At 35.3% G+C, this 15838-nt stretch overlaps 2 protein-coding genes across 2 annotated transcripts; both read right to left on the bottom strand.

The window, feature by feature from the left end:
• Nucleotides 1-2113: 2113 nt before the first annotated feature.
• On the bottom strand, nt 2114-4405 carry LOC145111162 (NADH dehydrogenase [ubiquinone] 1 alpha subcomplex subunit 8-B-like). Its single transcript, XM_079047455.1, has 3 exons — nt 4299-4405; nt 3947-4135; nt 2114-2465 (listed from the first exon to the last, which is right to left on the bottom strand). The coding sequence occupies exons 2-3, from the start codon at nt 4132-4134 to the stop codon at nt 2333-2335; spliced, it is 321 nt and encodes a 106-aa protein (XP_078903581.1). The 5' UTR covers nt 4135; nt 4299-4405; the 3' UTR covers nt 2114-2332.
• Nucleotides 4406-12574: 8169 nt separating this feature from the next.
• EMB269 (GTP1/OBG family protein) lies at nt 12575-15550 on the bottom strand. The gene is made up of 7 exons (XM_079051863.1): nt 14493-15550; nt 14130-14403; nt 13746-14034; nt 13441-13600; nt 13167-13275; nt 12890-13038; nt 12575-12760 (listed from the first exon to the last, which is right to left on the bottom strand). The coding sequence occupies exons 1-6, from the start codon at nt 15491-15493 to the stop codon at nt 12949-12951; spliced, it is 1923 nt and encodes a 640-aa protein (XP_078907989.1). The 5' UTR covers nt 15494-15550; the 3' UTR covers nt 12575-12760; nt 12890-12948.
• Nucleotides 15551-15838: the final 288 nt, after the last annotated feature.

The raw sequence follows: 15838 nt of genomic DNA, 5'->3' as shown, positions 1-15838 counted from the left end.
ACCTCCTTGGCTCCAAAACACAACCGAACACCCGAATCATCTAAATTATGCCACCCACATTCAAATGGGTCCAGATCTCATTCCCTCACAGGTCCTAATCCTGACAATACCCGATCTTTGGTCACTACCCCGAAATAGGAACGATTCGGGACATGGTGTTACAAAAAACTTCCTGAACAAAAATCCATATTTCATGCAAGAAGTCTAAAACATCACTTTTCCCGTCTTACCCTTTGACTCAAAGACAAACCAAACTCTTAGATCCCGTAATCTACATTACCCACATCAAAATGGGTCTAAACCTCTCTTTCCCAAAAGCCTGAAGCCTTATGATACTTGATCTTCGTGTCACGATCCCGAATTATGAAACGACTCGAAACAGGGTGTGATAGATTGACTTTCGATCAAATTCGGTTTTCGAGAAATCGGGAACGGTAGCGGTCGGTACCGGTTCCATCCCACGCTCATCCCTACTTCTATCCTTCATATTATGATACTTAAGAAGCTTTGTGCCCTTAGAATACCAAATTGACCCATACAATGGTATATTGGTTTTTTGACAACATTATAATGATGATTTTAGGTAATTGATTTGGAAGCATAATGTTTGAAGAAACCTAGCCAAATAAAGAAGATTGTGGTATTACTAAGATTAGATCAAGATGAGTTACCAAGAACACACATACGCTATCTTGCTTTTGAAATTTTGATAAGTTTTGTTGGCTTTCATTATATGGTATGATATGTAAACCTTGATTGTTTTGTGAATTATATGTGCATTCATGAAGTGACATCTTTGAAAATGAATTGCTTATAGAAGCAAAAAGGCTATATTTTTTGGAAATTGTTTTAAGCATCCTACTTATGCATATTATGCTAGGACTGGTTGTGACTATGAGATCCTGGGTATCCAAATTGACAACTATTTTGTATTGTTTGTTGTGAGTAAATTCCTACATAATCCTCAAGTGCATAAGTTGAGGCTATCTACCCCTTGTGTGGCCTAGGTGGATAGAAAATATCAATTACTAACCGGAGAGGGATTGAGCGGTTATGCTGAGAAACAAGTTCCAATCTCCAATTTCCAAGTACAATTCAGTTTTGGTTGGTGATTAGAGGTCTTGGAGAGTCAAGTTGAGGCTTTCAGTTTCAATTTCCACTTCTTATTGAGAGATAAAACGAGAGTATGACATCTTAGAACTCCTCACTTTGAACTAAAAAATTTAGCATAGATTTGAACTCCTACTCCTAAGCAAACCACAAAAAAACCTCAATAAACCCACAAAATCTCAACCGAATACATGATTTAGAGTATATGAATGAATCAAACAACAATACACATCCATAAAACCTATGGCCCTAACAAATTCAAGCATTGGTTCGAGCATTACCTTCAATCACAAAACTCCATAGGAACTTGATCTCCTCCCTCTATGTTAGAGAGGAGGGGTTCCATTAGAGTTGGGTGTCACTGGATAGTGGTGGACGACGACGACAAAGGCAAGGGAGGAGCTGCTTGAATGAACGAGGTAGGGAGCTAAAGGAAAAAAGCGTTTGAGAAGAGAATGAGAAGGGCAAAGGAGGGAAAAGAAGATTTTTTATCTCGATCAACGTTTTAGTGTTTTTTTTTCCTTCAGGACCGAGTCAAACATCCACACATCCACAGACCGAATAAAAGACAAAATAAACTTGGTACCAAATACATTTACCCGGACCAAGTAGAACAAGGTTTGAATGAGCCTAGTTAGACAGAATTCAAACACCCCGGTTTAACTATTGGAAGGTTTTTTATTTATTTAACTAGACTTTAGTTTGTTTTCAAAATACTCGATGCATAAAACTTTAAAATCTAGAAAAACCATTATATTTTGAAATTTGCTCCATTTAACAACCGTAATAAATTTATTATTATTATTATTATTATTATTATTATTATTATTTAACCTCTGAATTTCTTTTTTAAAAACAACTTTAACCAGAAAAATGTTTTTTGTGATTCATTACCGGAAGACCCATGTTGGTATTTTTGGAAAAAAAAATACTCAATATTTGAAAAAAAATATATTTATGTAGTTAAAAAAACACAAACTATAATTGTCTTTGGCCTTGGAAATAATAACCAAGTAAGCAGTAAATGCTGTCCGATAAAACAAACGTTTTACTCCATACAACAATCATCAACAAAATACGCAATAAAAACATGGAAACTCCAATCAGATACCAAAGTTTACACATTCATATCTTATTTTCAATCTGAACAATGCAAATTAGCTTTTCCAAGGGCAACCTCAATGACCGAAAACACTGCCCGGAAAATTCGGGCAGCATGGGTTCAACTTAACGGACAAGATTTCTCAAAATCTTTCTGTTGTTTGCGACATAATTCAAATTCATCTGTATTGTGGTACATACACCCAGCATAAGCATCCATCTCTTTTGTGCACTTCTGATGAAGATCTTTCAGCCTACAACCCATACATATAGCATAATTTAGGCTTAAATGCAACAAAATAGCAATGCACTTCTATTGATTATTTGATTTGTTTATTAATTATTATATTTTTTTCTATTAAAGCATTGGAACTTGTACATTTGAAAAATCTACCCAATTATAGCAATCTCATCCATAAACAAAGTAAATATTCACTGTTGTTATTGGTAAAGTGTTCAAATATAAGAAAAAAGTACGCCTTAAGAAGACAAAAAAAAAACTGAAAATACAATATTGTAACAGAAATAAAACATAAAACACGTAAATGAAAGTATGTTGCAATTTTTTTCATTTAGCACTTAAAAGGATACAAAAAGTACATCTGAAATAGACTTACAAACACTAACAAAATTTGCAATTATTTGGTATGATGGAAATGGGTAAAAAATGGAATAAGTTGTTTGATTTGTGTGATCAGATGAAATGGACTATTCCAGAAATAATGTGATTCCTTTTATTCTTTTTTTTTTAACTATGAAAAAAATATAAATGGCTAAAATACCTTATTCATAATTCCATTATTTACATTCCCTAGTTAAGTACCAATTAAGAATAAGATAATACCAATTACTGATTAGCAATTAACACAAAATATTTAGACCACATAAATTGTTCGATGATGAACTTCCATTTGTTGAAATTGTTTCACTCAAAATCTTGGACTATGTGTTGTAGCTAATGCCAATATTAAGGTAAATCAATGGTGTTAACAGCCCATCATCTGATAATGAATTAACATATAAAGAGTATTCTAATCCTCAATTATTATGAAAGTTTTACAAGTATTCTAATCAAATTTAAAGAATGTTGCTCTCCCCTGCAATTTGGCCTATATATATTACCTGAAAACAGCACTCCAACACCAACAAGAGCCCCTAGAAAGTCTAGATTACATTACATTACATACAATATCATGAGCCCTCTAGAGTGCTATAATGTATAAGATTTTCTTGTTTTTTAGATTGCTTAAGTTTCATTTAGATTTTAAGCGATTATTGATCCTTCCTTCAAGAATATTTGATGTATTGCATAATTTGTCTCATAAGATCCTTCCTTAGAATGTTTGATGTATTGCTAGTTTGTCTCATAAGCATCCATTGGGTATCCACAAAATTCAGGATTATTCAATGAGCTAAATGTTGGTGCTCTTTTATGAACATGGTGCATAAAAAGAGGCCTAGAAATAGCTTAGAAAATGTTTTAGAACACCACATAAATCCAAAAGGTCAGAAGTAGCTTAATCGGCTTAACTCAATCACCAGATTTATACAAGTACTACGCTTCGTTACAGCTTAATTCACTGAATACACAAGCTTCCATCAAATACTCAGACAAACTTTAACATAAATCAGACTATATTATGCAAGTTCACTTATTAGTGAACCTATAATTCATTAGTTTGTGTGTAGATTCATTGAAATCAAGGTAATATCCTGGTGGAAACTATACACTTACAGGGACATGACGCAACGGGTAACTTGGCTGCCTTTGTCGAGACATTTCTCAGGGTTGGGATCATCCTTCTTGCATTTGAGGAAGGCTAGATTTTCGCCTCTGCATCTACCGGCGATGTGCTTCGATGCCGACATTAGCACCGCCGATGTCGGAATCGGTTCCCCGACAGCATCTACCGCACTCGCCATCCTATGTACATCCGCATCAAAATCGATGTCATTATTTTCGTAATTGCAGTTCACATGCGCAAAGCAATCGAATCAACGATTATAACAAAGCAGGAATTTCGATTACTTGGGTGTTGAATAGAAGATAAGAATAGAAATTAGAGATCAGATTAGGGTTTACTCACCTTGTAAGTTTCACGGGAAACTGATGCAAGTGAGAGTAACAATAAGGCAGGAATGGGTATCACCCTGAAATTTGTATACACATGTATACTTACTTGTATCATGTACGTATACCTTGATTTCAATCGATTGAATAAAAGTAAATAAACAAAAAAAATATCATGGATTTGTTGGTTTAGTATTATTTTAAAAGAAATCAAATATTTCTTTAACTTACTTTTTTTCTATTTTAATTTCTCTTATTTTAATGGGTTAATGATTTATAAACATAATATAGTTTAGTTTGTATATATATTTAGTCATTTATATTTTTTTCGTAATTAAACTTGTTTATTATGTTCAAAAAATATCATTTATTATGACCAGTTGGTATAGGTTTAGCCGGTTTTCGGGAATCCATAGATTCGATGAGTCCCCAATCGTCTTCTCCGGTTAACATGGTTTTTCTAGCTACCCTATTCTCCGTCCAAGTTTATAAAAAGAAATCTAATAGTTTCACATATACACACATGCATGATTATTAAGCCTGACAATCGGGTTGTGTTCGAGTTAGCAAGTCACGGATTGACGGGTTGGCGAGCCAAAAAATATAAACTCAAAACAACCCATATAATATATGGATCGACGGGTCACGGGTTGAAAACCTCAACCTAGGGGTGGCAATCCCAACCCAAACCCGTCAAACCAACAATAAATAGCAGGCTGCGTAAAGATTTTGGACTCATTTAATTAAATGGGTCAGCCCGTCCAACCCGTTTAATTTAATGGGTTCAGTTAGAGTTGAAATTTCTAACTCATTTAAAACCCGACAACCTATTTAAAATTTTTAAATATTTTTTAATTTATATTTATTTATTATTATTATTTAGTTGATCATTATATTTTGATTATTTTTTATTTATCAAAAAACCATAAGTCAGTAACAATTACTAAAATTCGAGTTGGTAAAAATGATGGTTAAGTTGCATAGAATTTAAAAATTAATCATTTATAATATTTATGGTTGTAAACCCTTTTTTGTGTTTGTTTTATTGGCATATAAAGTTATTGTTGTGTAATATTCAAACTTGAACAATTATTATAGCTTTTAAATTGTATATAATTTTATTTGAAGGATTATTTGATTTTTAAGGGTTTTTTTTATGTGAAAATTGAAACGGGTCAACCTTGGTTTGACTTGTTTAGTAAATAGGTTTACTTGGAAAAACAATAAACATGTCACTCCGATTTCAACCCATTTACTAAAAATGTTGGGTTGGGTTGAGAATTTTTAACCCATTTACTTAAACAAGTTGGGTTTGATAGATATTTTCAACTCATTTAATTAAACAGGTCAACCTGTTTATGATCCAACGCAACCCATTGTCACCCCTACCTCAACTCAAGTCAACTATATAACTCGTTTAAGTATACGGGTTTGCAGGTTCATAGGTTAGTGGGTCGAACCCAAACCACGTAACACGTTTAATAAATAAGCAACACATTTAAAAAAATGAGGTATTTTCAGCATAAAGTCATAAAGTGATTAAAATGATTAATATAAACAAAAGGTTTTCAACATAAAGTCATAAACATCCAAATAAAACTGAAAAATGAAAACATTCATAATACAGTGTGCAATTGTTAAAAAATATCCAAAAACCAATTCGATACTTCATTCATGCTAGAATTCATATTTCTTCCTCCAACACTGACTTCCTCATGATGACCTTCAAATTGAAACAATATAAAAAATTGAATTTATGATCTTTTGAAAGCTACATAAATAATTTTATGTCGTCTACTATTTATACTAAAAAGAACGAACCAAATGACAACTTAAAGTATGTTGGAATTTGTAGCCTCTGTATTGTCTTCATTGATGTTCAAATTCAATACAATGTCAATGATACGAAATATTACGAATACGGAAGGAAGGAAATCAGATTTCATTAATAATTAAATATATCTATTTTCTAAATGTAAGTAATATATATATATATATATATATATATATATATATATATATATATATATATATAATCATCTAGGAACTCAAAAAATGGTAGGAACCACGAGGACAAATCTCGAACGCTTACTCATATGAGAGTTATTTATGTAAGTATTAAAAAGGTTGGGGTTATTAAATAAAAAGTGAAGGTCGGGAAGGTAATTTGATTACAAATTGAATCGTGTAACATCCCAGAAATCAAGGAAAAACTTTATTTTTAAAACCATTCCAAAATCCATAAGTTTTACAAAACAAGTTCCCAAAAGTCACAATCATGAATCAGAGTATCTCAAAATCATAAAAACACATGAAATCTAGGATGATGTGCACAATCAAGTCTTCAACTTGCCCCTTTTACTTGAAGATCGAAAGAGGGTAGGATGAATGACCCCATGTTTGTATCCATACTCAATACGAAACGTAGAAAGAGTTTCATACCATGCCTTGGGTGCCTGCTTTAAGCCATATACAACTTCTTCCAATTTGTAGCAACAATGAGGAAAATCAAGATTCTCAAAACCTAGAGGTTACTACCTGAAACCATAAAAGCAAATTTTAAGCCAAAGCTTAGTGAGTTCCCCCAAGGTACCACACACAACCAAACAGATAATAGCATGCAAATATGAGCCTTCAGCCTGACTGGACCGCCTCGTAGGGCCTACAGCCTATCTGGACCGCTCTTCGGGCATTTGTTATGACTGTACCGCCTCACATGATCTACAACCCATCGCGACTGCCCTGGGTATCTTGGCCTTCAGCACAAAGCATGACCGCCTCAACCCAATCATAATATGTCGACATATGCAATAGATAAAAATAAACACATAACCATCAAGTACAGGTAATCATACAGGTCTACCAATATATCATATAACCAACATAACATCATCCTATATAGCATGATACATAACCTAGTGGGCCGATATTGGTGTCTTCGACCCACAAGTACAGTGGGGAAAACTTACATCACAGTTTGAAAGATAGCTGAACTTATCACAGCTCCAAATACTGTCTTTACAGGTCACATATACAATAAACAAGGACCTATACAATAAACTACTATTCACATTACTTTCAAACTATTATACAGAAAATATCGGATTTTCTGGTGTTTTACGAACAATACAAAACTTTTTCATTCAAACATGCTTATGAACTCACCAACATTATATATGTTGACGTTTTCAAAATAACTTGTATTCTCAATGAATCGTTAAGCGGAAAGGTCAGCAGGAATTGTGGAATTTGTTATATTTTGTTATCATCATACATTGAATATTTTTGCATGTAACTATGATACTATACTTGATGTAAACAATGTTGGTTGTATTTTGATATGTATGATTATTGTGTTGTCTTGTTGCAATTATATACATTGTGATGATATTACAAGATGAAGTCACACACAAGGCCCCGAATGTTTTCCGCCGTCTAGTTCGGGGGTGTGACATAGCCTTAATAAATTAATAAATCAATAAATTTTGACTTTCATTAGTAAGTTTGACTTTTGTTGACTTTGGTTGACTTTTACAGACTTGAAAATAATGGGTTGTTACAGACTCAGTGAGCAGGTATTCAGGCTATGGATTTTAGATATTTACTACATTTTGGAACATCATATTTTATGCCACTTTTGTGTAAATTTGTGAACAAATACAATCTGTAAACAATGTTTGTTGGTATCTTTAATGTATGATGTTGGTTGCAATGTTTTCAATTATATTCAATTGTGATGATACAATACAATGAAGTCATCCGCCCCCGGACGTTTCCGTCGTCCTGGTTCGGGGGTGTGATAGAGAGAGAGTAATAACTCACCTTGTCAGTTAGTGAGGACTAACTATCATATTCTTCTCTACTCTACCATTGATGCATTCTGGATCCTTCAACTCTTAGGCCTAATCATACACATATACAAGTTATTAATACTTGTCTTAGCCTATTAAGAGCTTATTAACTCTTTAAGTCAAAATAATCACTTAATGGGTCACTTCCTATCTTTTCATTATCTATCTCTTAATCCCAAACAATTAATGAATAAGTACCCAATAATACCTAATTCCTTATAATCTAACATCTAATCCACCAATTAAACATAATCATTAGTTAGGGTTTCAAACCCTAACTCTCATTAGATTGATTCCACCATGGGAATCATTTTCTAAACTTAATTAAAGCATCTAGACACTATTAATAACATCATACTTAATCTTTAGGATAATCAAGCTAACCAATCTAACCAATTCATCAAAACACCATTAAGACCTAATTATCTTAATTATGGAGAATATGATTACCTCACAAGCTTTCCACCTTCAATCCAAGCTATTAACACCCTAGACCGCCTCTTGCCCCTTCTTCCTTTTGCAAATCATCAGAGCTTCACTTGGGGGCGTTAAATGACGAAGATAAAGACTTAACAACCTTTTTATCTGATGTGACTCCGCACCGCGACCATCTGTTTATCGTGCCACAGTGACCATTTGACCTCGTTCAATGGACGCCACTTGCTTTCCACGTCGTGGCGATCTGCTTGCTGTGTCGTGGTGCCCTTCCTCCACTAGCATCTGTGACATCCCCAATTTCACGGTCATTTTAAAATTTTTATTTATGCTTATTTAAAAATCAGAGTATCAATTTTAAAGAATAATATTGCGGAATTTGTTCCCAGAAAAACATGATAAAGATGTTATCAAAGCATTTCCGAAAAAATGTATTTTAATTATATTAAAATGTTGGGATGTCATCGTCAATACAGAAACATAAGCATAAACAGACCTTACATTATTTACATTAATGAATTACATCTCCTTTAATCTCTCAGTGTAATGTATCTTCGCATCGATACCTGTGATACAAATAAACTGAGTGGGTCAGATTGGAAAACATGGTGAGTACATAGGGTTTTCAACCCACAATAATATAATTATTATGTTTAATCATCAAACAATTAACCCATCTTCCCATCCTCATTATCTTCTTTTTTATTAAGGATCTACCCTAAGAATCATCTATTCTTCATTCATTCATTCCTAAGGACTGTCCTAAGGAATAGGCACGAAGTCCATCGCTACCAGGATTTATCTAACAGTCACTAAGTCCATAGTTGCCAACGTTTATCTAATAGGCACTAAGTCCATAGCTGCCAACGTTCATCTATAGGGCACTAAATCCATAGCTGCCAACGTCCATTCATAAGACACTAAGTCCATAGCTGCCATGGTTTTTAGAGTACATCTGGTGAACATGTAGTTCAAAAACACCTACAGGTTGCAAACATGCTAGCGTTCCATTGGACTGTCTAGAATAGCCTGTGATCGTCATCTATACTTTGCTAGATGACTGGATCATCGTTTAAATCAAGGCTTCTCATCATCTTCCACCACTCATCATATATATCATCTTTTATTTCTCATCATTCATCTACCCATCTTTACCCATCATAATTATAGGTATAAAATACATATACAGTTTAAATAGAATAAAACATGTATATTTTGTTCATCCAGCATAAATATCAAGAACACAGATAATATATACACATAGCACGTAATTTATATTAAATATTTCATATCTATGTGTAAGATGAAAGTAACTATGCACTCACTTGTTAAAGTGATGACTCGTAATTCGGGCAGCGCTTCGCTTCTAACAATTTTCTTTTCCTTCGACGAAACCTAGTATCATTATTACTAGATTTTAGTCTAATAATTATTGAGACTAATTATTAGTCTAGATTCATCATTAACTCAAAGTCTACTTAATGATCTATCAAGTAAGGATCAACCAGGCAGGACAGTTGGGAGGCAGGACCATTTCGGCATATAGTTTTTCTGAAATCCACCAACCAAGCCAACGTGACCATTCTAGACACCTCTCCCGTAAGTAGATCAATCAGTATAACGACTTTGAATCACTGATAAATCTTCTTTATAGGTCCATAATAACGATAATGAACTTAAACATAAGTTATACTTAAAGTATGGTAAGCATAACTCACTTACAAGGGGGTTTAGCAAGAAACCGGGCTCTGCTCGGGCAGAACTTCTGAGCCGAAAGCTCTTCTTCTCGAAGCCTTTTGGCGCTCTGGGACTCGCCTCTAAAACTTAGGAAGTGTTAGGTAAGGGAGAAAAGGGTTTGGGAGTAATTGAGAGAAGAGAATTGGAAAGGTGTGAAGAAAATGGGTGATTTTCGTCTCTATTTATACGATGGGAAACTGACCAACACGGCGTGTTCTGATGCCTACACGACGTGTTGGGGTGCCAAGTGTCACCATCTGGTGGCAAGGCGTGAGGAGGAAGTTGTGGCTGAGATGGTGTCACGTGTCACTCGTTGGTCACTCCAAAAACTATCTTTTAAAATCCGTAACTTTCGCATACGAGCTTCGTTTTTTACGTTCTTTATATCCACACGTATGTAGCGACGTGATCTACAACTTTCATTTATCCTATTAATGAGATCTTCAATTCTCATTTAGGTTGTGTCGGATAAAAATCGATCGATCTAAAATTCGATTTCTGGGCTGTGCACTGCTAGACTAAATCTTAGAAAAATCATAACTTCCTCAAACGAAGTCAGATTTGGACGTTCTCTAAATGCACGCTCTCGGTTTAACATATACTACGACTTTTGTTTAGATCGCTAAGGCTAAAAAGTAGTTTATCAAAAATTCACTTTTTACGATACGTGACCTTGTGCCGGTTTTATCGCAAAACTTCGACGAGTCATAACTTCTTCGTTATAAGTTGGGTTTCAGCGTTCTTTATATGTACGGAATCCTTGTGACATATACTATATTTTGGTTAAGATTATTTATTCTAAATAATCTTCTATCAAAAAGTCATTTTTAACGCTTGTTTCTAAATTGACTAGCTCGAATCTGCGGACGTTGCAACATCCTACTTTGACCACCACGCCGTAACACTCGTATACGGTGTCGCAGGGCAAAGTGCATTGTCTTTCTATCTTACGACAAAGTCTCGCACTGACATGGTTATCTACCCACCGTGCCGCGGTAGCTGCTTGACAACAGCTCCCTTGGTTGATTTCATTCCAACTTTGTGGTAATTTTGTCCCAACTTCTAACCCTTATAACTTCTTTGTTTCTTATCCGTTTTCGATGTTCATTATATCCACGCGAAGGTGGGAACATACTTTAGACTTCTGTTAAGTCATATCTCACTGACTTATTAGGATCCTAATCTATTAAGTCACAAAGTTAGCCCAAAACATAAAATTTCTTATTTTACCCTTTTGGCCAAAACGCATCTTCTCATGCATTCTTTATCTTGAACTTACTCATCTAGCCCCTTTTAACTGACTTAAACTTGTTTTGGTCATTTTCATGAAGTCACAACTTCATGTTCTCATATTTTTCTCATAATTGACTATTTTGCCCTTTTGGACGTAAATATATGCCTAGACTTCCACTCCCCTTAGTCGAATGGCTATAACATACGAAGAAAAGACAATGTTCTATTGAGATAAGGGGCCAATTTGCTACCATAAGATGTCTTTCAAACTCAAGAATATAGTAATGAAATATCACAAGCTAGTAGACAAGGCACCAACCATATACGGAAGAAACATAGATGACTACGTAGACGACGTGGTCATAGGATGAAATCAGACCAAAGACCAAAGTACATGTATTGTAGTTACGCAAGGGACATTTACACAATTCTCACAATTAGAATCAAGGTTAACCTCAAGAGATGCATATTCAAATAACAAGGCAAAAATAGCTAGTCTAAGACCAACACAGAAAACAGGCGCAAAACCTCTATGAAAAAAACATTGACTCAATGCTAGTCACAAACCAGATAAATGGTTCATTTGACGTGAAGGAAGCATACAACATAAGTTCATGTGTTCCTATATTTCCTCGCTTCTTAAAGTGTGTTGATTGTATTACTAACACGTGTAAGTCCTCAGAGATCCTAATTAGTCGAATGATGTTCTAAGAAAACAAGGAAGAAGGAGAAGTAAAATGCTCTCATATTGTCCAAAAGAGTGGTGTGTACGACTCTCGAAAGGTATGAAGATTCTTGAATACACCACATCTATGGGACAGGATGCAAGATCAATCAAGATGACTTCAATGTGATCACCAATTGTGGAATTGAGATGAATATTATTGCATTAGATATAGTAAAAATGTCTGTTGGTTCACAAAAGCAACCATAGCATTAGCATACAACATTGGATTATATTACACCTATTGGTGAGTTGCATGTAAATGAATAGTGTGGAATGTTTATTTTAACAGGCAAATACAAAGACATGGTCTTGAGAAAACCAGTTACATATTTATATAAAACTTATGTCAAATCGAACATTATATTGCTTCAAACATAGAAAGCACAATATTACCAAAATGACCATGCATATATCAGTTTACCAAAAATAGAACTACAACATTAACTTGTATAGGAACTGCTGCTCTTGGTCAGTGACCATTGGTGACGTCAGGCACTGCACATAATGATATGTGCATTAAAAAATTAAGATTTAAAAAAAAAAAATTAATGTTTTTGAGATTAAAGCACTGCACTAGGCTATAAATTTGAAATAATAATTAATGATATATGTATATATACATACCTTTATAAATAATCAGCACCTTTGTTTGAGTAAAATAAAAACATGGAAGTACACGTGGATCATTTCCAGTCTGCCCATTTAACAGATTCTGTAGATACCTTCCTGTTTGGACCAGAACTTGTTGGAGAATCATGCCATATCATCTCCATCTACCATAAACAAACATTTCCATAATTACTCCAACTTTGTAAAAAGTTTTTATTCATGTCTTTTTTTTCTTCTTGTTTGTTTTTGAGGGGTATTTTTGGGAAATCAGTTTGAGAACAAAGTAACATACCTCGCCAATGATGACTGTATCACCTTCCTTCACACCACGTTTAATTAAAGTCTTGTTAACACGACATGCTTCTAGAACATGCTGGAACCTTCTATCGGAATCCATGTATCTATTTATTATACAACAAGTAAAAGTTTTAATAAGAATAAAACTAAAAGTACAATTATGTAACAGAAAGAAATGAAAGTAGCCCTTCTAAAACAACATATTATAAGAACTTTTGGGATTGAAGATCTTATTTTAATATTTTATTTAGGAGAGAGAAAAAACTTACTTCCAATTTGTCATTTGAACAAATCGCTGCAATCCTGCACCTTCAATACGCCATGTATCTGAAGCACTATCATGAGAAATTTCAAATTCATCAATGGGAGCAGTTCGCTGCTTCTTCACCATTTCAGCCACGTGGCTGAATTCTACAGGATCTCTCCAAACTGCATTAGACACCATTTGCTGATTAATTAGAATAATAATAAATATAACATTATTTTTTAACATGTTCATTTTCATTTTGTGTTTTAGTTAGCAGATTAAGTCCATATAAAACAGAAAAACATGTGGCTAATAAACTCAGCTTACTTTCATCTTTTGAATCTTCAATTCCTTGTCTTACAAGCTCATAAGCAGCAGTAATCAACTCCCGAGTCCCTTCTCTGTTTATTGCACTAATGCAAAAAGGTTCAATCCCACGTGAAACAAGCTTCTCTTTGAATGATTCCCACTTTTCAAAAGCTTCCGGAAGATCCATTTTGTTGTATGCAACTATAAAAGGTTTTTCAGCAAGTTCGGGACTGAACATTTCTATCTCAAGTCTAACTGCATCAAATTCATAGTCTGGTTGTGGAGATGAGCCATCAACAATGTGTACCTAAGCCTCCATTTCCATCACACAACTATTAATTCACAGTAAGGGTATTTTGGTCATTTAGCAAAAATGTTGGATCAATGCGAAAAGAAATATACCAGAGCTGAACATCTTTCCGTATGTCTAAGAAACTCATGGCCTAAACCAAAGCCTCTGTGGGCCCCTTCTAGTAAACCTGGAAGATCTGCTACAACAATGGAAGCATCATAATCAAATGAAACAACACCCAAATTAGGAAGTAGAGTTGTAAAGGGGTAATTTGCAATGTTTGGTTGTGCAGCACTAATAACACTTAAAAAGGTGCTTTTTCCTGCATTTGGAGCTCCCACTATTCCTATATCAGCAACCAATTTTAGCTCCAATTCCAACCACCTGTAAAAAAAAAACAGCATTACAAATGATTAAAAGTTGTGGGTTATAGAAATTGATTGAATGATTTACAAAAGTTATGGAGAACTTACATTTCAGGACCTTCTTCACCATTCTCTGCAATTCTAGGCACTTTATTGGCTCCTGATTTGAAGGAAGCATTTCCTCTTCCACCTCTTCCACCAGGCAACAATAAAGCCCTATCACCTGGATGTAACAGCTCTAACAAGAAATCTCCGGGAGCTCCATCTTTTCCGGCGGCTCTGACCACCGTTCCAGGTGGTACCTTCACAACAACATCTTCTCCTTTTGCTCCATTCATCTTGCTCCCCTGTCCGTGACTCCCTCTTTCAGCCCTGAAATGAATGCTATTCCTAAAGGGTAACAGAGAATTCATAGAGCTAACGACTTCCATGTAGACGTTGCCTCCTCTTCCGCCGTCACCACCGGATGGCCCGCCGAAAGGCACGAATTTCTCACGGCGGAACGCCACCACGCCGTTACCTCCGTCTCCTGACCTCACGTAGATTTTCGCCCTGTCGAAACATCTCATCACTGCAGGCACTCCTTTCTCCTTCTCTCTCTCATCTTCTTCTTCGCCTTCACCTTCTCCTTCGTCTTCTTCCCCTTTGTATTCAAATCCTGATTCATCTTCCGCTTTGTTTTCAAATATTAATTCGTCTTCCTCAAACTCGTCGCCGTCAATTTCATCATCGGAACTTACCTCATATAACTCAAATTTCCCATAATCAAACCCTGAATCCTCTTCATCGCTAACTATTTCTGCATTATCCTCTGTCTTATCTTTACTACCGGAGGAAGGCTTCTTTTGTTTTTGCATCGATGCTGCCAAATCGGACAGTTTGATCTCTGCAAAGGAATCGGAGAAGTCATCGTCTCTGGGAGGTAGGCGAGTGTAGGTGGTGGCTTGGCCGCCTGAGACGGAGAAAATAGACTCTGGACGAGGGGTAGTAATGCTGTTGAACTTTTTGGGATTAGGTTTTTTGGGGGCAAGCTGTTTACGAGGTTTGTTGGAGCGAGCTTGGGCATGAGCAGAAAGGAAGCATAAGGATAAGGAAGAGACAGACGCCATTTTCTGGGTCTCAATCGATGTTAAAACTTGAGCATAAAAGCACTAGCATTCAGGCTTCAGCACAACCGGAACAAGTCAGACACTTCATTTCGAAAGCGGATCAAATACATAACCCGAACCGGTATTTAGACCCAAATGCGAACCGGTACTTGCCTTGTTACCCCATTATTCGGTAGTACCTAGACCTGTCAATGGGACGGGTTTGGAGCGAATCACCATTGATCCAAACCCGTTTTAAAAAAATAAAAACATGACCCGCCCCGCTCCAATAACCCTCAGGGTCTTGAATAGTCGAATCCATACCCATATCTAGCGAATCGACGAATATCTGACCCATTAACCCGA

Source organism: Lactuca virosa, chromosome 5 (assembly GCF_052849685.1).
Source record: "Lactuca virosa cultivar CGN04683 chromosome 5, Lactuca_virosa_CGN04683_v6, whole genome shotgun sequence".
NCBI lineage: Eukaryota > Viridiplantae > Streptophyta > Magnoliopsida > Asterales > Asteraceae > Lactuca > Lactuca virosa.
This window is presented reverse-complemented; position numbering and strand designations above follow the sequence as displayed.